A 26,559-nucleotide genomic window follows, 5' to 3' on the forward strand; every position below is an offset into this window, starting at 1 on the left:
TCAACATTTTCCTTGAGCTCTCTGCCTAAAATCTCTTTGCTGGTCAGTCAACACCAGTTCAAACCCTATTGGTGTATATTTAAAGTTACGAGTTTTTGCCCCAATGCGCACAACTTTACGCATACACTAAGCTTCATTTGCTATATTATCAACATATTTTAAACCCAGTTTGGAATGATATTTTTGCAGCTCTTCCCAATCCCTGATTGCTTTTACCAGTTTGAATAATGCAGTAGCATCTGCAAACTTGGTTCCCTCACTGCTCACCCCCATTTACTCATCATTTATGAATGAATCAACAAATCAAAATCAAGCCATCGTGTGACCTGTCCTAGTCTGATTCCTGTTTAACTAGTTTGTAATCTAAGAGAGGATTATCCCATGATCAGGGGCAGATTAGCCATTATAACCCAGAGGGATAATGCCCTCCTTCCCCTGACCTGGGCCAAACTAGCCTGGTGGTGAAAAGGGCCCAAGGGAGATGGTGTGCCTAACAGGCCCAAGGCCCATATGGCCTGGGCAAGGTGGCACCAGGCCCACCCAAAGCCTGTGCGGCCTGGGGGAGGTGGTGCCCAGCCCAGTGCAAGGCTTGGAAAGAGGTGGCTTCTGGGCAGCCAGGCTGCCTCTCCCTCTCTCCTTTTGGGGGTGAGTGAGGTCCTTTTCCAGGACCATTTTCTCATCCCCGTCTGCATATGCCCATGTTTGCTAATTTTTTTCAGGAATCTTTAATGAGGGAATAGTTATAGATTCAAATCTCACTTTGCCATAAACTCACTAGTTGGCCTTAGGCAAGTCACCCTCAGACTCAATCAAGATAATTGTAAGGACTGCAATAGGGTAGAGTTCGTGAAGTGCTCTGAATGCTTGAAAGCATTACACAAATGCTTTTTATTATACTATTATTATCAGATTATATTTTTAACTATTATTTCCTGTTACTCGTGTTGCATTGCTTAGATGAATACATCATGGATAAGTGACTAAACTCACCAAGTTGTTTTTAATCCTGCCACTGACTTCCATAGTTTCATTTCTTCCTTGTTCTACAAAAAGCATGCTTTAAAGGTAACAGCTCTAACAGACATACATCAGTATAGTAACCATATCCAGGACTGATAAGAGGTGCATGGTTAGACAGAAAATATCCCAACTGCATCATTTCCATACCTCTATCAGAAAGCAGGTGTTCAAACAAAACAAGCTTCACACCAGGTTTCCACAGCATGATACAGTATTCAGATCTGTACTTTGCTACACTACATTTGAAACCAAAACAGTTGATTCAGGAACCACATATTTGTTCTTTCCCCCCCCAAGAGATCCAAGCTGCTTTTCTTCTGAATGGCTAATAGTTACAGTCAATGCATGAGTTTTACAACATCACATAATAATAATAAAATATATTTGCGGCTATTTGCCAGATAAAACAGAAGCTAAACTTACGAGGAACAAATTTAGAGACAAGGCTAACACGATACTCTCAGACGACGTATCTTAAATGCAACCGTGCAGTATTTTGTGACCTGAGTGGGGATTGGAGAATTCTCTCCCAACACGAAACCTTTAAGTCCATTCACCCTCTCCACCAGCACCCACTTTCCCAATCAGATTCATAACACATAGTCAGTTGGTTGAGTATTTTTGCCTCTAACAGTGGTGAGGTGGGAGGGTATGGCTCTCATTCAGCAGGTCAGTAGGTGCGCAGTAATCTTTTTAGATATGTGATCAAAGAAACTGTGGGATGAACATTCCTTTAGAGTCCTTCTAACAGATATTCTCCTGCTCTTACACTATGCAAATTTTAAGAAATTTTAAAAGGGCTTTGAACGCTAGCTATATTTTATACTGGGTCTGAAACTTACATTTATGTTGCCCCTTAAACATGAACAAGACACTTGCAAGTGGCAGTGGAGATTTGTCCCAGAATCAAGTTTCAACTGTAATAAAAAGGATTGCTTACCTTCAGAAAGGGAAAAGTCATCAGCTGGAGACGGCGGGTCTGCCTGAACAGCAAGGCCATCGCTCAGCCACGTGGTAATCTGATTCGTCAAGATAACCTGCAAACAGACATGGTGAAGGAAAGTGTATTAGAGTTACCAGACAGACACAGTAGTAGCCTAGACAAGACCTGGAATGTATAGATAGACAGGCAACCTTCAACACCTGCACTAATTTTCAACAATTTCAACTCCTTCCTGGAAAATTTGGATCAACTATAGTAGCGGCTTAATAGGATGCTACAGAAAGCAAAACAAATACAGTCCTTTCAAATTACTCAGGGGCTTCACATTACACTTCATATCTCTGGTCTGAGAAAGGGTCTTTGTTGGGGGTGTAAAGAGGAAAAATGAATGCTGCTTAAACTAACAAACTTTGAAAGCATTTTTTCAGTTCCAGGAAAAGAGAGATTAGAGGAGAATTTACGAACATGTTTATTATCAAGTGCTAGAGGGAAGAAGCGAATTGACATGCCCTGTAGGCAACATCCCTACAAATAGCCACAGTTTAACATTTCTCCAAATGTGGGATGTGCACCCCACAGGATTACCAAAAGAGACGAGTGGTAGACAGAGCAAACGTGTAGGAACCAGGATGAGATGTGATGTATATGTGTGGTGTGTTTTGAACACAGGGAAGAAGTGTAAGGGTGAAGAGGGAAATGGGTATACCAAAGGAGCTTCCTAAATTGGCACACCTTAGAATCGCTGAAATTTAGCACCTGGTCAATGGAGCAGAATTTGGACAATTCATCAATGTAAGTTTGTATGTTTTGAAGTGATCTTGAGGTAAGATAATATTGATTGCTCAAGATATGCTTATCCTGAAAACCAAACTACCCCATCCACTTCAATTATATGAATGGCTGTTTTGGAGCATTTCATCCATATTATTTACTGAAGACAGGGATTCTATCGTTCAGGATTCTGATGTTCCTTGTGGTGAGCTGTTTTAGGCTGCACAGTAAAGAAAAAAGGGTACAGTATTGCTTTCCCAGGTCCAAGCAGGTGTATTCATCATTCTGACAACTAACCATTAAGTTGGACCCCACCTAAAGTTTCTGCATGCACATGGGGGCAGCAGTTCTCACCAATTCCTCCCTTCTGCGGCAGACTTTTGTCTCTCCCCACACACAAGCTATTCCTAAGGATTCACATAGGGTTGGGGATTTGGGGCTACAACAGGAGGGGAAGTCACACTCCATGGCTGGAAATATCTTCCATTCACAGAAATTTTAGGCTGGGGCCAAGCTTTTGATCTCTCCAGATTAAGTCTGGCGATAAATAATTCCAGGTCATATGCTTTGGTCTTGCTGTGGCTTGACAGTTGTGCTACAGGTCTGTTTGTTCTTCCTATATGCCTTTGCCTGCTGCTCTATCCTGCCTACACATCTGCATATCCCTCAATTTTTCTTGTTGATAAGTTGGTAAAATGTGGTTTAGATCCTACTACTGTTGATCTGTAACTGGTTGACAGATTGCACCCAAAGAGTGCTTGTTAATGGTTCCTCATTCTCTTGGAAAAGAGTGTCAAGTGGAGTGCCTCAGGATCTGTCCTGGGCCCTGTGAAGGAATAGAGGAGATACTTATTAAATTTGCAGATGATACTAAATTGGGATGGGTAGCAAATACAGTAGAAGACAGAGCCAGGATACAGGATAATCTGGACAGACTGGAAAACTGGGCTCAAACTAATAAAATGAATTTCAATGAAGATAAATGTAAAGTTCTGCATTTAGGTAGGAAAAATCAAATGCATAATTACAGGATGGTGGAGACTTATCTTGACAGTAGTATGTGCGAAAAGGATCTAGTGGTCAAAAGGATCTAGTGGTCTTAGCAAACCATTCACTGAACATGAGTCAGCAGTGTGATGTGGTAGCTAAAAAGGCAAATGTGATTCTGAGCTGTATAAACTGAAGTATAGTGTCCAGATGACCCTGACCTGGATGGCCCAGGCTAGCCTGATCTCGTCAGATCTCAGAAGCTAAGCAGGGTCAGCCCGGGTTAGTATTTGGATGGGAGACCACCAAGGAATACCAGGGTTGCTGTGCAGAGGAAGGCACTGGCAAACCACCTCTGTTAGTCTCTTGCCATGAAAACCCCAAAAAGGGGTCGCCATAAGTCGGCTGCGACTTGAAGGCACTTTACCCACCCACCCAGTGTCCAGATCACGTGAAGTGATGGTATCGATTTACTCTGCTCTAATTAGACCTCACCTAGAGTATTGTATTCAGTTTTGAACACCGCAATTTAAGAAGGATATAGTCAAGCTGGAATCTGTCCAGAGGAGGGCAACAAAGAGGGTGAGGAGTCTGGAGACCAAGCCCTAGGAGGAAAGGATGAAGGAGCTCGGTATGTTTAGCTTGGAGAGGAGATGACTGAGAGGTGATATGATAACCATCTTCAAGTACTTGAAGGTTAGACCAGAAGGTCGGACCAGAACCAGTGGGTGGAAATTAAATCAAAAGTGTTTTCGGCTAAACATTAGGAAGAACAAAATATTGTCGAAGGCTTTCACGATCAGAGTTCATTGGTTCTCGTAGGTTATCCGGGCTGTGTAACCGTGGTCTTGGTATTTTCTTTCCTGACGTTTTGCCAGCAGCTGTGGCAGGCATCTTCAGAGGAGTAACACTGAAGGACAGTGTCTCTCAGTGTCAAGTGTGTAGGAAGAGTAATATATAGTCAGAAAGGGGTTGGGTTGAGCTGAATCATTGTCCTGCAAAAAGTATCCAAAGTAATGTGCTAATAATTGTCTTATAAGTATCAAGATAATGTGCTAATGAGGGTGTGGTATGTTAATATGGAACCATTGTATCCTGAAGTGATCTGATAATGTGTGCAATCCAAAGCTAATCTGCATGGCTATTGTTGACTGTAGTCTTTGTTAGTCTGGAGGTTTTCAGGACAGGAAGCCAAGCCTTATTCATTCTTAAATTCTCTTCTTTTCTGTTAAAGTTGTGCTGATGTTTATGAATTTCAATGGCTTCTCTGTGCAATCTGACAAAATAGTTGGTAGAATTGTCCAGTCTTTCAGTGTCTTGGAATAAGATCCTGTGTCCTGTTTGTGTCAGTCCATGTTCAGCCACTGCTGATTTCTCAGGTTGGCCAAGTCTGCAGTATCTTTCATGTTCTTTTATCCTTGTTTGTATGCTGCGTTTTGTGGTCCCGATGTAAACACAGCTGCAAGGTATACGGTATACTCCTGCAGAGGTGAGGGGGTCTCTTTTGTCTTTTGTTGATCGTAGCATCTGTTGTATTTTCTTGGTGGGTTTAAGCACTGTTTGTAGGTTATGTTTTTTCAAAAGTTTCTTCATCCTCTCAGTGACTCCTTTAATAAATGGCAAGAATGCCTTTCCTATGGGAGATTGTTTTTCCTGAGTTTTCTGATTTTTGTTTGGTTTAATGGCCCTTCTGATTTCATTTCTGGAATAGCCGTTTGAAATGGCTCACGTCTGGCGCAGACATCTGCGGAGCCGAGGATGGTCTGGGAGAAGGCTGACGTCGGTGCCGGGATCCCCCGGCAGAAGGCGAACATATGCTATACTCAGGAGCAGGATACGGCGGCCAACACGACGAATGCTGATAGTGGTGGTGTGCCCACGGAGCATACGGGGCAGGAACGGGGGCAGCTCCCACAGCAAGCCCCAACTCAGGCAACGGAACCTCCAGCGCCTCGTCTTCCGATGATGAAAAGCAAGCATCGACCCCCCGAGGAGAGCGCGGAGCGCCCGGATCTGACAACCGACGTCGAGGAGACCTCGGAGGCGAACGACCTCTCGACTCCGAGTCATGACGTTGAGGAGACACACCAGGCGTCGACTCCTGACGACGGGGCGATTTCAAACGATGCCTCCGGTTGCCTTTCAGAGGCGACCTTGACGGGGCTCGACTCCGATGGGGGGAAGAGGCCGATACAGCTTCCACAACATCGATCCCCCGAGTCGACGGCGATTTATCGCCCTTATCCCTTTTCGGCGCCGATTTTTGTTTCGGCGGCGAAAGGTGTTTAGACTTTTTCTTGGACTTTTTTCCAGACGGCTCGGACGTCGCCCGCTTCTCCGAAGCCTTCTTCTTAGTGGGACCCGGTTCGGTCGCAGGGATGGAAACCACCAAAGGAGCCTTGGGTCTGGAAGGTTAGGTGGATTTATCCAGGGCCTTAAGCGTTTTCTCCCAGAGGGAGGCCTTCAGCCGAGAGGCCCTCTCTTGCCTAGCCTTCATAGTAAATAGGCTACAGGCCTTGCAAGTCGACGGAATATGGCCCTGACCAAGACAAAACAGGCAATCATCCTGCTCATCGCACTGAGCCATCTTGGAGCCGCACGCGCGGCACTTTTTGAAGAGAGCCATGTAATTTTCAGAAAATTTTACCTCACCGAGTCTTGAAGAAAACTCGCAAAGCTCAATTTCGCGTCCTAACTCCACAGCAGCAAAGAACTGAGGGAAGAGCACTGCCCCTCCCCCTCGTCACGTGTCCCTTTGGGCGGGAAGAGCCGTTGGGCTTGGAGACACGGAGTGAGGGGAGGGGGATGAGCGCTTTTAAAGAGCTATACCTCGCTAAAAGCTTGCTAGAAGATCTCTGCGGCTGGCCTGTGGAAGCACAGTTCCCATGTGGGACTGCACAGAAGCCATGACGATGAACTTGGTGAGTCAGATGAGAAAGAGAATAATGTATGAAGTATTGTAGGTTAATAAGCATGGTTGCCTGGAAAAGGTGGAATGCCTGGCAACCATGAACAAGACACAATAGTGATAGTTTCCCTTCACTAAGACAAACAAGGGCAAAAAAAATCCTTAACAGCATTGTCTAGTCCCTATTAAAATCAAACCACATAGACAGGAGCTAGGCAGAGCACACATTCTATAGTTACTCCATTGGCTGCCCATCAGTTTATCCATTCAGTTCAAGGTACTGACTATTACATACAAAGCCCATCATGGCCTTGGATGCTCAAATCTGCAGGATCACCTCTCTTCCTATGTTCTGCCACAACATTTTCACTCATCTGTTCAGGGCCTTCTGTGGGTTCCCCCCTGCAAAGGGGCAATATAAACAACCATCTGGACACCTGTGTTCTTTGTTGTGGCCCACACCTTGTGAAATGTCCTGCCTGAGGAGGTCACACTTCTATCATTCCTCAAACTATGTAAAATGGAGTTGTTCAAGAAAGCCTTTCTATGAAGTTCCTAAGGCTATACTACTAGAATGGGTCAGAAAGAGAAAGGGCCTGCGGACTATACCACTGTATGCAGGACACATTATCTGTTTGCTGCACATACTATCCTGTTGTCACTGAATTATTTTCTACTGGTATAATACCATTTTTCTGCATTGCATCTGCACTCATGTCTAATAAAGTATGTTTGTTGAGATTTCTGTGGTAAGCTGCAGTACTGCAGTCCAAGCTCTGCTCACAACCTGAGTTCGATCCCAACGGAAGTTGGTTTCAGGTAGTCGGCTGAAGGTTGATTCAGCCTTTCATCCTTCCGAGGTCAGTGAAATGAGTACCCAGCTTGCTGGGGGTAAAGGGAAGATGACTGGGGAAGGCACTGGCAAACCACCCCGAAAACAAAGTCTGCCTAGTAAACGTTGGGATGTGACATCACCCCATGGGTCAGGAATGACCCGGTGCTTGCACAGGGGACCTTTACCTTTAGTTTTAGTACATTGACTATTAGACATCTCATCACATGGATTGTATCAATTTAATCTGCTTTGAGTCTCACTGAGAAAGTGGACTAGAAATGTAGTAATCCTAGTTTTAGTACATTGTAAAAATAAAATAAATGTATTCAGTGTTCCAACAGATTACAGATAAGTTATTCAACCAGTTGAAGAATTCCTAATGACATACGTAGACACTTAGCCCACTCTTGGATCCATTTTATTTCTACTATTATTTTATTTCTACTGTCACTTAGCCTATTGAATATTTGGATTAACATGTGGAAAATATGGAACTCCAGCCTGTCCTAGATGAAAAGATAGGTACTGAAATCAACAACACAAATAGCCATAATACAATTCATGAGTTTAATATGAAACATGCATATCTTACAGTCTAATAGCGAAGTTGGCTAAATCTGTGGATATTCAAATCCGGTGACTGGAGCTGTGAGTAGGCAAGAAAGATCTTTCTTTGTGGCTAAAAAGGGCCCCAGTTTTGCAGAAAAATGTGAAATCTAAAAAAAAATCATTGCAGTTTAAAAAAACAAACAAAAAAACCCCAAAAATGATAAGGAGTATCTGTAGCCTTAAGCAACGGATTTCGTCAGTGGAGGGTGCTAGGCAACCACAGCATTCCAAGGCTTGGTTCTGACAGTAAAAGCTGGGGCAGGGGGCAGAGCCCTTTCCAGGCTTATTTTGGTCTTTGAGGGAGGGCACCTTGGGGCCAGGCCTGACTAGAGTTGCCAGCCCTAGGTTGGGAAATTACTGGAGATTATGTGGTACAGAAGGCAGGGTTTGGGGAAGGAAGAGGCCTCAGCTGAATATAATGCCATAGAGTCTACCCTCCAAAGCAGTTATCTTCTCCAGGGGGACAGATCTCTCTCGTCTGGAGTTCAGCTGTAATTCTGAGAGATCTCCAGGTCCCACCTGCAGATTGGCAACCCTAGGCCTGGAAGCAACCTCTGGATGACTTGATACCACCCAACTTGCATGACTTAATTAGGCCTGGCTGCTTGCTACTCTTCAACAGCAGCCACCCTATGAAAGCCAGTGTGGTGTAACAGAGCTTCAGAGTAGGGTTTGGGAGAGCAGGGTTTGAATCCCCATCTTCAAGATCACAGAATCATAGAGTTGGAAGGGGCCATACAGGCCATCTAGTCCAACTCCCTGCTCAATGCAGGATCAGCCTAAAGTATCCCTGACAAGTGTTCATCCAATGCTGCTTGAAGACTGCCAGTGAGGGGGAGCTCACTACCTCCCTAGGCAGCTGATTCCATTGCTGAATAACTCTTACTGTAAAAATGTTTTTCCTAATATCCGGCCGGTACCTTTCTGCCCGTAATTTAAACCCATTATTGCGAGTCCTATCCTCTGCTGCCAACAAGAACTGCTCCCTACCGTCTAATTGACAGCCTTTCCAATACTTAAAGAGAGCAATCATGTCCCCCCTCAACCTCTATTTTGCAAATTAAACATTCCCAACTCCCTCAGCCTTTCCTCAGAGGACTTGGTCTCCAGGCCCCTGATCATCCTCATCACTCTCCTCTGCTCCTGCTCTGCTCTGTCCACATCCTTTTTGAAGTGAGGCTCCAGAACTGCCCACAGTACTCCAGGTGAGGCCTGATCAATGTGGTGTACAGCGGGACTATGACAACTTGCAATTTGGATGTTATGCTTCTGTTGATACACCCCAAGGTCACATTAGCCCTTTTGGCCACTGTATCACACTGGCTGCTCATATTTAGCTTACAGTCCACCCGTACCCTAAGATCTTGTTGACACACATTGCTGCCCAGAAGTATATCCCCCATCCAGTATGGGTGTTTCTCATTTTTGTTACCCAGATGCAGAATTCTGCACTTATCCTTGTTGAATTGCACCTTACTCACATCCGCCCACTTTTCCAGTGACTTACAGAAATCCATAATGGAGCTCTTCAGGCTCCTGGAGGGAGCTGGGCTTTGCTATGCATTTGCAGAGCCTCTGAACACAATGAATCAGGGGATAGATGTTGTACCTGCTTGACACATGTGGAGTTTCCTTCATCTCCTACACAAGGCAATGGGGACTGTGGGGGGAGGCAAGGAGAACCTAATCTTCACCACACAGCTTTCTGACTGTAGCACCGGCAATGTCAGTTTAGGAAATTTCTAGAGAGTAGGAGGTCATGCCTTGCGGAGGGGAAGGAGCTCAGAAGATTCGATATCACTCTAAGATTTCCATTTATCCTTGAATCTTAGATGTATCATACAGTCCACCATCTAGAGCTACCGTTTCCTTCAAGAGAACTAATAACTGAAGTCTGGAGATCTGTCGTGATTCTAGCCTGGCAACCCTATGCCACACAAAGGCTTCTGTGAATGTGCAGGGAGCTCATGACCATGCACTATCATAGGAACGAAGGTATCTGGACCATCTCTCTAAGCAAGACTTAAAGAAATTGTCACATATGTCTGGCCCCATGCATGCAAAGTTTACTCAACAGTTGGTAATAAAAATACTGACCACTGAACAAAGGCAAGGGGGAACCTGTGTACATGCTCAGGCTTGCATTTTTCTACTTCCATGCTCCTTTGAGAATCTCAGGAGTCAGTTAAGAAGCTGATGAACTTTCCTGCTATACCACATCAGAGGTCTAAAAGGTAACAGAGATTTTCATGGTTGAAGCATGTTTCTGCTGCTGTCAACACTTGGAAGACTCTTGTGCATAAACACATACACAGCTTGGACGACTTCCAGAGGACCTGACACAAATGAGAGGAGTTCAATATCCAGACTTCCAAGCAGTACTATAATAAGCCCAATATTATAATAACAACAATCCTCACAAATAGAACTGGGCAAATAGGTACAAAACCAGAAATTATTCAACTGACACTGGTATGTTAATCCCAGAATCAAAATTACAAAGCATATGTCCATGGAGATAGAAATGAGAGCAAAGAACCAAGAGAAACAGAAGTGAAGGCAAGGAACAGGATAAATTTCAGATTAAGATACATGTGCGTGCACACATTTCCATACTATGGCATGATAGAAAGTTTTTATTGGCAGATGTACTCACTGGCTACATTATTCCCAATTTTCAAAAGAATCTGTGAGTGTGTAGTAATTTCTATTCCAATACAAACTTTGTATTATGCCAGCTTCTGTGTTGTTTATGGCATTTTTATAAACCACATTGCATTTAATATTTTATTTTTAAAAGCCAAAGGACACAGCCCATTTCACTGCAAGGGCTGATTCTGTCAACTTCCAAAGAAAACACGTACAATCACAAGACTGGCAAAAAGGCACAGACGGTGTGTGTGTGTGTGTGTGTGTGTGTGTGTGTGTTCAGTAGCTCACACAGAACTGCACTTCACACAACCCACCAGCTGAAGAGGAGCGCTGACGGCCACAGCAGCCATTCTTGGCAGCACTCCCTGCTGATGAGGCAGCGGCTTCTCCTGCCTTTCAGTTGGACAAGATTGAGCACGACACATCTCTGATCTCCTCAGATCATTCAAGAACCCACAAATATTCTTTGGCTGTGGAGCACAGGAAGGAGATTGGATGGAGATTAGCAGAAGACCTCAGGAGAAGGCACAGAAACAATTTCTACCCATTTCATGAAGCGCCAAGGGAAGGGTGGGCGAGGTCAAACCCCAATTGCCTCAGGGGGTTCTGATGCAGGTTGAAGAAGTGCGGATCAGGCACAGCAGCCCAGCCAGAATCATATACATCTTCTGGGAAAGACGGCAGCAAAGCCTGGATAGCTGCCACGTGGGAAGGAAAGTACAAATTTTCCTGACCTTGCCCACATGACAACCATTTCCCCTGCCTCTGCCCTTGCTGGTGGCCCATTTCCTTTCCTGTCACCATTTTGTGTTATTAAACTGGAAACTGAAGATCATTATAACAATCTGTGCTCCAGCTTATATGAAATCCCAGCTTTCATTTTTTAGAAGTAAGTCTTTAGCCCCTGTTGTTGCGGGGATGTAAGGGGAAAGGCATAACCTCTGCAACAAAAGGGTCCAGAGACTTACCGGTACTTTTGTGTTTTTTTAACTGGGAATTCAGAGAACCTGATGCACAAATTGTTCTAATATTATGACAATGTAACAATATTCAATTTCCAATGTTGAAAAAAAAGTTTAAAATATTGGTGGTATGTGGAGGGGGGGAATAGCTTTGCTGGGGGACTGGGACAGAAAAGCTCCTGGAAAAACTTGCCATGTAGAAGCCCTGCTGCCACTGCCTTGTATTGGAAGCTGCAACAGCAACAAGCAAACTATACACACCTGTCCCTGAGTTTGGAAGATGAAGATTTTGTATGTTATACTCTTACTAAACACACTGTGTTCAATAATACAAATGTTGCTGTATTGTACAGCATTAAATTTGTTCAGATCTCCTCTTTCTGCCAGAGATAGGGAAGCCACAAGGTCTTTCAGCTGACTTTGTACTTGTGCCACTTACTGATTCTCAGTGTGCATTCCTGCATCCTACAACTGTTTCTCTTCAAGATCCAAACATCACGCTACTCTAGCCCAAACTGTTTGTCATGGCAACAGTCTTTAAACATGAATCTGCCCAAATCATGACTACTTGTCTTACCCTCTGAAGTCCTTTATCTCTCACCATGACTCCTAGTCAGCGTGGTGTAGTGGTTAAGAACGGTGGTTTGGAAAGGTGGACTGTAATCTGGAGAACCGGGTTTGATTCCCCACTCCTCCACGTGAGCAGCGGAGGCTAATCTGGTGAACTAGGTTGGTTTCCCCACTCCTACACATGAAGCCAGCTGGGTGACCTTGGGCTAGTCACAGTTCTCTTAGAGCTCTCTCAGCCCCACCTACCTCACAGGGTGTCTGTTGTGGGGAGGGGGAAGGGAAGGTGATTGTAAGCCGGTTTAATTCTTCCTTAAGTGGTGGAGAAAGTCGGCATATAAAAACCAACTCTTCTTCTATGCTGGAATAGATCCTGGCTGAGAGAAAAGGGCTTGGGGAAAGAAATGCAGAGGGAAAGATGGCAGACAAGGGAGGGTTCAGTATCCCCCAAAGCACATCTCTTTGGCTTTTTCAATCTGTCTCTTCAATTCTCTCTCTCTCTCTCTCTCTCTCTCTCTCTCTCTCTCTTTCTCTCTCTCTCATAGAAACACAGATAGACAACATCTTGCTTTAGATATATTTTTGTGTACTTGTGCTTGAAGACATGATTATCCCTCTGTTGTAGGCAGTTTATCTTGGACATTAGCCTAATTTTCTTGATCTGTTCTGTGCGTGAGAGCTCATGGATCCAGTCTTGCTGTTTGAAAAGCAGGTTGGTGTAGCGGCCAAGAGTGCCCTTTGTCAGCTATGTTGGGCAGCCCTTGAAAACAACCTGGAAACTTCAGCTGGTTCACAATGCAGCAGCTATACTGTCAGGGGCTAGTGCACAGGGACATATCTTGCCTATCTTAAAACAGCTACACTGGCTGCTAGTTTGTTTCTGAGTCCAATTCAAAGTGCTGGGTATGGCCTTTGAAGTTTTTCAAAGCCCAGGACCCTCATGTCTAAGGGACCATCTCCTCCCATATAGCCCCATGTGCCATCTACTGTACTCACATGAACACATGAAGCTGCCTTATACTGAATCAGACCCTTGGTCCAACAAAGTCAGTATTGTCTACTCAGACTGGCAACGGCTCTCCAGGGTCTCAGGCAGGGGTCTTTCACATCACATACCTGCCTAGTCCCTTTAACTGGAGATGCCAGGGATTGAACCTGGGACCTTCTGCATGCAAAGCAGATGATCTTCCACTGAGCCATGGCCCCTTCCAGGCTGACAACGTGCAGCCTGTTCCCCAGTTTAAGGCAGCCCACCTGGCATCAACTACAGTACATACCTTTTCCATCAGAGTTTCCACTTTGTGGAACAGGCCCCCTGACCAAAAAAGGGAGAAAGTTTTATGAGGTGCTACAAGGCCATTATATTTGCCGGGGCATTTAATGGGGTGTAAATTGGAGGCATCTTTTGGAGGGAGGGAATCATTTGTGGTTTTAGTAAGCCGCCTTGTACCATGAGAAAAGGCGAGATATAAATATTTTAATAAAAATAGATGAAATGTGCATTCAACTACCAGCTTTTTGGGAGAACAATGGAAAAATCAGTAACTGAAGGTACTTAATTTCAGGCACTAATATAAATTGTGTTGGCTTTAGTGCATACCTTTAAAAAATATATGTAGCCCTTGAAGACTCTAGGAGAGAGCTGTCCCAGAAACTGAATTACAACTGTCTCTGTTCGGAAAAATAAGCAAGCTATTTTTATAGTACATTTTCTCAAACACATCTTCTGCCCTCCTCAGGACCACACTGAAACGACTAACTCTGACTCTGTCATCCTTGTAAATCTGGTTAAGTAAATAAGCCATTCTCTGTAAACTTGTGGGCTCAGCCTCCTTGTTGGTTTATTGCAAAATTAAAGGGAACATAGTACAGAAACATCAATCAGTAACCAGCAAAGGTACAAAGGCTGTGGAATGCACCCCCCCCCAAAAAAAAGCCCAATCCTCATATGAGGTGGCTGTTTGTTGTGAGAACAGGGTAAAAATCCTCATTTCACATGCCACATAATTTAGGAAAATGCTTATTAAAGGCTTCCTATTGAGAGGTGGGAGAGCTCACACAAAACACTACAGAAGGCTCCAAAGTGGCTCTCCCCTTTATTAGTGCATTTTTCTTACTGTTTTTAGTGCACTCCAGCAACGCAGCTAGAAATGATGAGGTGAAAGTAGCACAACCCATTTCATAAGGCTGAGCCAGTTACTCAGCATGCTGCAGTGGAAGGGGGCATATTTTTTTTATTAATAATCTCCAGGGCTGCAATTTCTTTTCTATCTGGCAAAAGGGACTAAGCATTTCAAAAACCTAAGCTACTTGCTTCCCTTATCCAAAAATGTCAATGCACTTAGCATGAAGCTACATGCACTGCTTGTACTTGGTGCCTTAAGTCTAGCCTCTGCTAAAGGCTTATAAAAGACCAGCTAAGAACACTGTGAAGCCATTTGCCAACTCTCTGTAGTTTGTAAACACAAAAGAAAAATGGGAGAAGCAGGACATAACGGTAATGACAATGTTGCACCATGTGCTGAACTATGGCAATGGCCAGCATTCATCTGAGTGCGGGGAGAGCAGCTGTATCCAGATTGACACCTACTGCAAAAAAGCAGGCAGTGGTTACTGACAACACATAACTTAGACTAGACACTGGATTAGCAACTTCCTCCAGCTCCAGGCTCTCCCCAGGTAAAATCTGATCTATGGGCATTAATAACAGCTTGCCACACATGCTTGAACGGTTGCCCATTACCCCATTCAGGCTTACAGTAAGTCACTGTGATATTATCAACCTTCAAAAGAATTAGTGACCTTTGTACAATCACATCTGTGAGTATTCGAAAGAGACATGCAAGGTCCAAGATGATATTAGTGAAGCCAAGCGATACCATCATTTTACAAAAGGGAAAAGATCCTTTCCAGCTGCTATAATTATGGAAGTAATGCTGCCACATTAGACTCTTCTATGCTTGAGTAACTGGGGATGGGATTCTTCGTAGAGGGTTAATTTCTGGCAGAACTAAAGGCTCACAATTAGTTCTATAAATACCAATGTCCTGAGAACAGCTGATCTTTTTGATGTTTCTCACTGATTCTTCTACCTGAACTAACCAATCCAAAGCAAAATGGAAAAGGCATACTTTATAGACTTCTGAAGTAATGTTACTCCAAAGTCTCTGACTCATTCACATCAACCGACTTCTTTCCTTCAGTTGCCCATTTATATTTACACACAGAGATACCCAAGCAATTGTTTGATGATGGTAAACCAGCAGTCTTGAAATTGACCAGGCTATTAGAATTTCCATCATTTCCATGGAACTGTTTTCTTGTGAGATAACTCTGAGTTTTTGGACATTAGATTACAATCTGATATCAACACTGATGCAATTAGACCCACTGCAAACAAAAAATATGCACAAATAAACTTGTATGATAATAGCAATCTCTTACTCCACCACCAAGCTCTTGCACCCAGTCACTGCATCATGAAGTCTTAACAGATTTGCAGAAATGTTTTGCTTAGGCCAACAGTAGCACCCTTATTAAGGTGTTCCACATGATGGTTTCAAAAGACACTGGAAGCACGCACTTCCAGGTCCTGCCTATACATGAGACAAGGCTTGAGTTGCAGAAATAGCACTGGCCACACAATCTGACAGCCACATTCAAGAGTTGACTGCAACCCTCCCCTAATAAAGATACATCCATGTACAGCTATACATCCCACACTCAGTTCAGTGCTGAATTCCCACAAACAAGGTGAGAATGTGTCATACCGATACTAGCATGTAATCACATATTGTGGTCTGATTCAGATGCTATAATGGCAAGGTGCTGCATGGTTATATTGCCCACATGGTTTGGCTAACATTCAAACACATCAGAGAAACCTTGGATAATGCAGGTTGTTCTAGTGTAATTGAAAATTGCCCGAACCGCAAAGATTTTGCTTTGCACAAGCTGCTAACCCGTTAGGCACTTGCTCATATTGGGATCTCAGTACACACATACAGGGGCCGAAAGCCACCATGGGGCCCCTGAACAAAGATTCCATCTGGGCCCCTCCCCCATATGACCCTGATCCTAACCAAATATAACAAAACAAATCACTTGGCTGGCTGTTACCACGCATCTATAATAATAAAAGGATCTGCATGTTCATCTGTCTGTCCATTTGTGGCAGGCATAATTTATCAGAAAATAAAACTAGGAATCTCAAAATTGGCCACCAGCTTCAGGATGATTGTGGGAGTTTCATGGCCAAAGAATTAAAGGAATCTGAATATTCTGACCCAAGTTATCTTCAGATACCCCCATGCTATTTGTAATGGAAGCTAAGATTGCGTAATGGTTAATGTGTCAGACTAGGATCTAGCAAATCCAGGTTCAAAACCCCACTGTGCCATGAAAGCTTGCTGGGTGACCTTGGGCCCATTACATACTCTCAGCCTAACCTACCTCACAGGATCGTTGTGAGAATAGAATGGAGGAGAAGAATGATGTAAGCCACTGTGGATTCCCTTTGGGGAGAAAGGCAGGATAGAAACAAACAAACAAACAAACAAACAAACAAACAAACAAAGTTCTCACTTCTGTTCCTCATCTATCCCCACTAAAGCAGATTAATCACCACTAAAGCAGATTAATCTATACTTTGTCAAAGTATAGATTATGGAGAAATATTAACTCCCTCCTTCTGTTCATAATATTAACAAAGGTTTGCTGCTATAGTAGTATTAAATACGTTTTAAGTTGCCAATCAGGATGGATGAGGACGAATTGAGACTGAAAACTAAGGGGTGGGGGAGAAAAATTAGAAGTGGGGATAGATGAATGGTAGATCATAAAAGGAAAAGAGCAAAACGAAGGAGGAGAAAAATGTGGGAAAGAGAGAAATGTAGGAAAAGGCAACAAAAGGGTTTGCTTTGTTTTTGCTACCACACACTAACAGGGATGTCCCTTTGCAAGATCTGGCTGTACACTAAAAGTAGAGGGAAACCTTGTCAGGAGGCTGCATCCTGGCAGTGACTGTAGCTTGTCCTGGATGGTCTTGCCTTGCTCCAATGCTGGTTCGTTGATGGGTTTAGCGGGATCTGAGAAGCAAGGGTTTCCCCCAGCCTTGTAGCGAATTTTGCAGATAGGCCAAGTCAGCAGTCAGATATACTGCGCATTACTGTGCTCAGCCATCTCTGAGTCCCTAGTGGCTGCAGTCAGAACTGCATTCGGAATTTTTAAAAATTTATTCCATGACTACAGCCTAATGCTGGCATCAGGGGCTCTCCAGCTGACTTAGGGCCCCCGGATTTTGTGTCGTCCCCCCTGTCCTCCCATCTTGGCGGCCCTGCACCTATACCACTGGAATAACAATTGAATCCAAACACCACAGTACAAGTTGTGATGTAGGGGAATATTTATTTAATAATGATCATGTTTATTTATTTAAGAAATTACTAGCTACTTCTCAGCCACAGATACTAAAGCTGGTACAACAAAAAAGAAATACAAACAGAGCAGAACTCCACAACTGAGACCCCATTTCTGTCCTGGCCTTCCTTCAAACAGCTCAATATACGTTGTCATTTCTGCCCCCTCCCTTTTGCCTCACAAGAGAGACAATAACCTTGTGAGACAGGACAGATTGAGAACCAGTGACTGCTCCAAGACCACTCATTAATTTGACCCCCCATCATAATTTGCCCCCACCCCAATCTTTTGAGAACCACTTGCAACTAACTCACTATATTTCAGGGACAAGGAAAACTGCTGACTACAGCAGCATCCTTCTGTCTTAAATCATCTATGTAAGATTTAACTAATAAAAACATTAAGCCACTCATTTAAAAAAATCTACTGGTTCCACATGTCATTGTTCAGTCATGAGGGGTTTTGCAGTTACCTTCCTGACTGGGGGCAGAACGTTTGTTCAAGGGGTTGTGGTTTTTCCACTTCATGCGGAAGAAGGGGATGGTTCAGGGGATGGAGAGAGTGCCTTCCGCAACCTTTAGCTAAAAGTTCTCCCACTATTTTCTGTGTCAGAAGCAACTCCTTCTTGCTTTGCTATTATTCTGCTATCACTAAGAAACGGCAAAAAAATTATCTGGGAGTCAAATGGGCAGCCTCCCGGTCTGTGTACAGTTGCCCCACGTGCCCCAGTTCAAGGACACAGAGTGGAGGCAGATGGAGCAAGTACCGCCTTCCGGTTCCCAACAATGCAGCCCATTCATTCATTCCTCCTTCCATGGCCTGACATGCCTCTAAGACAGGCCCATGTATGGCCAACAGCTAAACTCTGATCTTACTCTAGGTACTGGTTGACTTTCCTACTGCTCCTCTGTCTCATTGCCCACCCTCCTGCTGTCCTCAGACTCTCTTGGACACACTTTCAGCAACTGAGAAGGCCTCCAGTCTGCCTGTCTTCATAATCTGCCCTAGCAACTTATCGAGCTCTGGTCCTGAGTCTCACACTCAAGCTCCCCATGTGCCTGGATGTGTATTGCCCAGTGCTGGCAAAAATCAGTTCCTATCAAGGGTACCCAAAGCAGTGCCGGTATCATTTGTAATAAAATGGAAAACAACTCCAAGTGATTTGGCAGATAAAGAGCTAAACACCACTGCAAGCTGACCCCTGCATTCAGTTCTTCTTTATAGAGGAAAAATACCAAGTTATGCAATTCCCTACAGAAAACCTTCTGGGAGGAGCAGAGACTGGATGCAAGTCAGTGCCAAAGACTTAAAAATAATCACAAGAATTTAATAAGTGTTCTACAACAAGGGGAGAAAACTAAAGCAAAACAGAAATGTGCTGGTCCCAAGTAGCTACATGTCTTCGAACTGAATCCACCACCACCCAGAAATAGCCCGAGGGTATTGCCTTTCCTCCTCTATGAACAAGGAATGCAGCCAACACAAACCTAACCTTCAAAATCTACCCTCCTGCCCCTATGTTGTGCTGTTCCACCAAAAAAAAAAAAGTCTACATGCCTGGAGGGACTGCTTCACATCCAACAGCCTATGCATTTGGAGCCTGTACAAACCTGTTTGCAGAGACATGCGCAAGACATCCCCAAAGGCCAAGGCAGATCAGATTGCCTTGCCTCTTCCACATCCTGCCAGACTCCCAAGGCTTAGGGGTTAGTTTCAACATGCTTTCTTTATCCTATAGAAATGTTTGAATAAAAGGCACAGATTTCTGAATGAAGATTTAGTCCCAACAAATGTGTACTATCATAACACAATTATAAGGTGAAGTAGGCTGAAGGATCACTGTCTAGGGTGGTTCTAAATAGCAGCTAAATGATTTACCAAGATATTACTTAGTTCAAAGACACAAAAATTCTATACAGATTAGGCGGAGAGCTTTTAACTAAGGACAGTTTTGGCTTGGAAGAAGCTTTTTTGCACACGGCTGACCTTAAAACTCATCCTCCATCCTACACCAGTACATTTATATGGTAAAAGCACTGAACTGCTCAAGATACTGACAGTGCAATTCTATGCAGAGCCAGTCCAGTCTAAGCTCACAAAAGTCTAAGCTCATAGAAATAACTGCACAGGAGTGTACTGTAAAGGTTATATTACTTTTTCTATTGTATATTAGGTTGTTGGTTAAAATTGTGATAAGACATTTGCCTGTTGTAATACAGTTTTTGTGAAATGGCTGATATGCAACAATAGTGGGCAGATTTGTAGATGATACTTCAAGACACTAAAATCACCTGCCAGCATGCCCCCCCCCAAGTCACCTCATGCATGTCCACCATGTCCATCTTCAAACTGGGAAAAGGAATTCCCTTCCAGTGCCGTGTTCTGCTCTACTTTACTTAAAAAATCTATGCCCTGCTAGAAATTTATTGCTATTTTTTTAAGTAAACTGAAAATTTCTACGTTTTTACGGAACATTATTAAAACATGGAATTCACTGTCAGAAGATGTAGTGATGGCCACAAGGGATTAGTTAGATTCACGTTAGATAGGTCTATCAGTGACTAGTACTAGCCATGGCGAGTAAAGGGAATCTCCATATGGAGGCAGCAAAGCTCTAAATAGCAGTGTCAGAAGACAACATCAGAGTAAGGCCTCTGTGCCCTGTTGTTGGACCTTCAGAGGAACTGGTTGGCCACTATGTGAGACAGGATGCTTGACTAGGTGGAGAGCTTGTTTCATCCAGCAAGGCTCTTCTTACGCTCTTGCTGCTTTACCAAAAATCATTGTAAAAACTACTTTCCCACAAACCCTAGCTCTTCTGAATCTAATCAGCAAGCTGTTTGAACATAAACGTGTAAGCCGTCATCTCACACAAGTATTTTTTTGTTGCTTTGCATATGTCTGGGCTAGCTGGTCTAGGAATGCCCACTTGGCCCCATTCTATACTCTTATATATCACTACCTACAAGGGAAACATAAATAAAATCCATCTCTTGCTCCTTCTCCCACCTATGTCATCAGTAGCACAATGTCAATCATAAGTTGGCAATTATCTGGATTTGTGGTTGCATCCCCTACCACTATGAACTTGTCTCACAGGTACAGTTGTGTAAATGCCTGTGTTCTATTACAAGCTTGGCTGCTGCTTTAATGAGTTTTTCACTGTCTCAATGACAGATAGTAGACAGCTGTAAATGTGTATCAATTTAAATATTTGTCTATCTGGAAGTGATGAATATTTGTCTGGGATAAATGTTTGATATAATAATTAAGAGGAAACATTATATGGAGCATCGCAAGGTCACTTTATTTGTCCTTGAGATTTCCAAAGCACCACCAGTTTCACATCCCTCTGACCTTGTGAGCAGAAATGTGCACTGGAGGAAGTTAGCAAGTATATATGATGAAGGAAAGAAAGAATAAAGGTAAGAAAAAAGCTCTTTCCTAAGATAGACAGCAGAGAGCTGTTAAGACGCTGCTGCTCCCAAGCGAGGCAGGAAAAGAACTGAGAAAGGAGGGGCGTTTCCTCCAAGGAGACAGTGGGCGAAAACGCACGGTCGCTTTATCCTCCTTTAATCCCTGTTTTAGCCGGGATCGAACGCGCATTAGGTGAAACACACGCAATCGATCCAGGCTGAACCCTGGATGAAACAGGGATCAAAGGAGGATAAAGCAACCGTGCGTTTTCGCCCAGTAAGTTCCCAGAGCAAGAGAGGACGGAAACACCCATCTTAAGATGACCTCCTTCCCCAGAGAGAGAACAAACAACTTAACTATCAATAACTTTTATTATGCACATTGTATGTACTTCACCACACTTACATTATAGTCCTGCGCTCATCTATCTGCACTTACATCTTACTAAGCATGTAAAGGTGAATATGAGATTGCTATTTTGAACCTGTTGTTTCCATGCATTGGTTGCATTCATCACACATTTTCTAAACCAGCACACCAACCACTAAATTATAGGTCTGATCCACTGATGCACAACCCCTACCTTCTTACCTTTCGCCAAAAATATGGGAGAAGAAAGGGGTCAACACTGAGATATTTCTAAGGAAGGAAGGGACTCCATAAGCATAATAAAGGTGTACAGCTAAATTCCCAGATCACTGAATATTTCCCAACACAGGTGAAGCCAATTATATTTAATACAGGACACATGCAAGGCAGTGGGTGCATACACGGGAATCTGGAACAGGGGCAATGATTGTCAGTACTATTTAAATACCTGAAGCACACCAAGAGCATTGGAATATCATACCTGGAAAACAAAATATCAAAGGAACACTGCACCATATTAAACCCTGTATCATCCATGTCTTTTCCTTGTAGAAAGTTTGTAATTTTGGCCATCCTCATATACATCCATATTTTCTCTCTCCAGTCCCCAATTAAAGGTTTATTTCTTTGTTTCCATACCTTAGCTGAGTTAAAAAAAAAAAACATGGATAAAGGCCGCCACATATTGGGACAAACTGGCAAAAATGGACTTTAATATTTTAATTAGTGAGTTATAGATATAAGGTTTAATATTTTTATATTTTAAGATAAATGTTTTTTACTTACAAATCTGTCAGACACTTCTATGGAAGTCCGGTGAAGGGTCACTTTTTTGGTGGGTGAAGGGTTTAGGGGGTATCATTTTGGTTTGTTACAATGATAAAATTATGAATGTTGCAACTGGTGCAAAATGATACTCTTTTGTATTTTCTTTTGTATTAATTTTTTTGTATTTGCTTTTATATGTTCGTATATGTTTGTTTTTTATGTTTTTTATGTTAAAAAAATCAATACATTTTTAAAAAAAAACCTGTGTCATGAGCCACTTTAATCTACAAAACCAGGATATTTTACCAGTACACAATTCTAATAACAGGGGTTACCTAAATGTAAAATTTAACAAAGACCTGAATGTGAATTTAAAGAAAAGCTAAATATGCATAAATGAATGTAATTACATTAAAATTCTTGATACTTTGTTTAAGCTCTGCTGGACATTTAAAAAAATACTACAAATTATATTGCACATTCAAAACACATGAAACAAGAATACAGTATGAACTTTCACAATCAGTTATCTGGATGACTCACATCACTATGTGCAATTTCTTTTTCTAACATTATCATGAATACACAATGTCTAAGATGCTCTACACAGCAAAGCAAACATGCAAAGTTGTCACTTTGAAAATACAATGTTTGTCAGACATGTGGGATTTGATGTTTTTTTAAGGGGGAAAAGTTGGCCCTCACTCCCTTCCATCCAAATCCTAAAAGTGATTGTCTTGGGTTTAAAGCATTAACTTGGCTCATGTGGATCTTTTCTAGCTATATTGCTTTAGTTAGCTGTTCGTGATTTTCCATAGGCCTTGTCATATTTTAAAATAAATCCTAATTAACTTGCTTAGCACAGAGGCTAGCTCATGCTGTTCTATTCCCATACTTCACAGAAGCACAAGATGGAAAATAAACTTTTAGAAAATGCAAATTGATATTTCATTGCTACAAACTCAGCATGATACCTTCCCTCTTGGGTTTCCTTTTGCACAAAGACAAACAATGTCAGCTCAGGATGGGCTTAAAATAATCTCTCTACTCTTGCATGAAGTGCTGCTCATCCCCCAATGTTGATTCAGACTGCCAAATTAGGAATGGAAGGCAAGATGTGTCACACTTTAAACCACCCCCCCTCACAATTTGTAATTTCAATATAAGACCCTCTAAAAGTTTATATAACATGACACATATCAACACATGTCTGTAATGAATAAATATATTACCTGTACAGAATGCCTTTTTATCAAAAAGAAGAGTTCATTTTTATACCCTGCTTTTTCTCTACCTTTAAGGAGTCTCAAAGTGGCTTACAATTGCCTTTCCTTCCCCTCCCCACAACAGACACCTTGTGAGGTAGGTGGGGCTGTGAGAGTTCGGAGATAACTGTGACTAGCCCAAGGTCACCCAGCAGGCTGCATATGGAGGAGTGGGGAAACAAACCTGGTTCACCCGATTAGAATCTGCTAGTCATGTGGCGGAGTGGGGAATCAAACCCGGTTCTCCAGATTAGAGTCCACCGCTCTTAACCACTACACCACATTGGCTCTGTTCACTGAATGTTCACTGAAAATGAACACATACAAAAAGTATGCTTTTCTATGATTTCCCCTAAACAATGCCTTATCTTTAAAACAAACAAAACTACTTGCATTACTCTCACTAAGGCCATGTAGACACATTAAGATTCTCACATTATATGGAGAAAGTAAAGTACAGAAATAGGCAGGCAAGGGAGGTAGGGTGGGGGAGAGGGACAGGCAAGCACTAGATGCTATGCAGTCACCACATCTACTAAGATCTATCTCATAAGCCCTGCTCTCAATGCTTCCACCATCAGAGGTCAATCAGGTGCAGGGTTGTCAACCTCCAGGTGGTTGCTGGAGATCTCCCTCTATTACAACTGATCTCCAGGCAACAGAGATGAGTTTGCTGGGGAATTTAAGCACTCCAGTAGAACTGGGTCCGTGGAGAAAATGGCCACTTTGGAAGGTGGCCTCTATGGCATTACACTCCATTGAAGTCCCTCCCTTCTCCAAACCCTGCTCTCCTCAGGCTCCACCCCCAAATGCTCCAGGTGTTTCCCAACATGGAGCTGACAACACTAGTCGGGTGGCAATCAGAGACAGAACTTTTTCAGAAGTGGCACCTCGCTTATGGAACGACCTTCCCCTTGAGGCTCATCTAGTACTAGGGTTGCCAGGCCCCTCTTCGCAACCGGAGGGAGATTTTGGGGGCGGAGCCTGAAGAGGGCGGGGTTTGGGGAGGGGAGGGACTTCAATGCCATAGAGTTCAATTGCCAAAGCGGCCATTTTTCTCCAGGTGATCTGATCTCTATCGGCTGGAGATCAGTTGAATTAGCAGGAGATCTCCTGCTACTAACTGGCAGTTGGTAACCTATGTTGCTTTCTTTTAGGCGCCAGGTCAAAACATTTCTGTTCACCCAGGCTTTTAATTAAGCGGTCTCTTAACACCATTTTTGTTGTTTTAAGCTGCTCCGTGGTCTATGTTTTTATGCTACGGCTGGGTCTGTAATATTGGATTTTAATGCTGGATTATTTTTATTACATTTTATTTTGTAAGCCACCTCAGGCAGGTTCCCTGGACAGGCAACATAATTATTTGCTAAATAAATAAATACGCTAACAGCTTCTTCTTCTCTGCTCACTGGTGTAAGGAGGGAATGACTTACAATGGAAAAGCGGCAAATATGTGAAGACAGTTTTCCCAAAACTCTGTCCCCCATCCAGTGTTCCAGACCTTGTATCCATGATAAACCCAAGTTTGGAACTCAGCTGGGAAAGTGGGGGGAGGGGAGTGGATTCAGGGCAAGGGTTAAGTATCTCTTATCCATACATTCTGTATAATGTCAAGTTGTTTCACTGATATGCCGACAGGTTCTTTAAAAACAACAACCCCTCACTTCTAAAGCATTGGTTTAATGATAATGCTAGCCATGCAGATCATGCCATAGTTAGCTACAGCTCAACTACTGAGGAAGACAGCTAAAGAGCAGGAATTTTTTCATTCTTTTAATTAAAGCTTGATTTAAATGTGATGCTGGCAACCAAAGCCCCTCTGCCATGGAACTATGCACTCACACAGAGTCTTAGTGAACTTAGACTGCAACTTGTTCAACGCTACAAAGCTGGCTTAGTTTGTACTACTACACGATCATATCCACAAGAGCTATGGATCTCTAGAATGGTAACTAAGGGCTTGCAGCTGCTTTGTGTGTGTTGCAGCTCAGTTTAAACAAGACACTGCATCTGAGGAAAGTCACACAGGGATGACATGGGCTGATGGAATGCTGTGCAGTCCTACAGCTCAAACAGCTATGTTATCAGCCTATTCCCAAGGAGGTAATAGTCTGCCTGGCCTATTATAATCTTGCTACCCTAGTTTCAGCCAGTAGAAGAAATTGCTTCCTGTAAGACAGGGGTGGGGAACCTTTTTTCTGCCAAGGGCCATTTGGATATTTATAACATCATTCGGGGGCCATACAAAATTATCAACTTAAAAATTAGCCTGCTATATTTGGTCAAACATTTAGCCAAGAGGCACGACTGGAGACAGCTCCGAGTGTCTGCCACACAGAGTGACTCGCTTTTGAGCTCTGCTGTCCCCAGCTGGGCCCAAGAGATTCAGGCAGGGCAGCATCCTTCTGAGCTAGAGATCTGCCAGGACCCATGAAGGGCCAGACCAAATGATTTCGAGGGCCTTATACGGCCCCCGGGCCTGACGTTCCCCACCCCTGCTGTAAGACAGCTCATACCTTCCTCTGATCCGTGTTCTATAATGAAAAATGCTAGGACTGAGATTTTGGGAAACTTTAAACGTCATATCTGATGATCTAGAAACACTCCTTCCTAATCTTGTGTCTGTGTGTGGAAAATAGTGTTTACTCAGTGGTGCAGAAAATATACTTTGTGCACACTCACACTTCTCATCTTTTGTACTGTTTTCAAATTGTGCATCTGAGGTACAGTAGACCCATCTCTCAACCAATTAACTCAAATTACAAAGGAAAAGAAGAGCAACCTTGGACCAGAATAGCAGAAAGTTCTGAATGATGGGTTGGAAACATACTGCAGAAAGCCTTAGTGACTACAGCTTGGAAGAACAGCTGCAATATCATCTATATAGCAACAATGAAGAGTCCTTGGGCACTTTAAAGATTAATTGTCCATTGGTTTTTATGATGCCACAGACTGCACTGCAACAGTCCACTACATTCTTTTACCAAATTGTTTTGCTGGTCAGGGTGAGGGGGTCCTATCAGAAAGCTGAACGCATGAAGAAGCTGTTTCTTGGGGGGTTTCCCGGC

The 26,559-nt window shown here is 43.2% G+C and overlaps 1 protein-coding gene across 1 annotated transcript in view; it reads right to left on the reverse strand.

The window, feature by feature from the left end:
• The window catches only part of RAD51B (RAD51 paralog B), a 365,924-nt gene that overhangs the window by 241,318 nt on the left and 98,047 nt on the right, over positions 1-26,559 (reverse strand). The window contains exon 7 of the mRNA XM_056850833.1: positions 1,961-2,057. Coding sequence (XP_056706811.1) covers positions 1,961-2,057 — 97 coding nt within the window. The remainder of the gene's footprint in view (positions 1-1,960; positions 2,058-26,559) is intronic.

This window comes from Euleptes europaea, chromosome 6 (genome assembly GCF_029931775.1).
Source record: "Euleptes europaea isolate rEulEur1 chromosome 6, rEulEur1.hap1, whole genome shotgun sequence".
Classification (NCBI taxonomy): Eukaryota; Metazoa; Chordata; class Lepidosauria; order Squamata; family Sphaerodactylidae; genus Euleptes; species Euleptes europaea.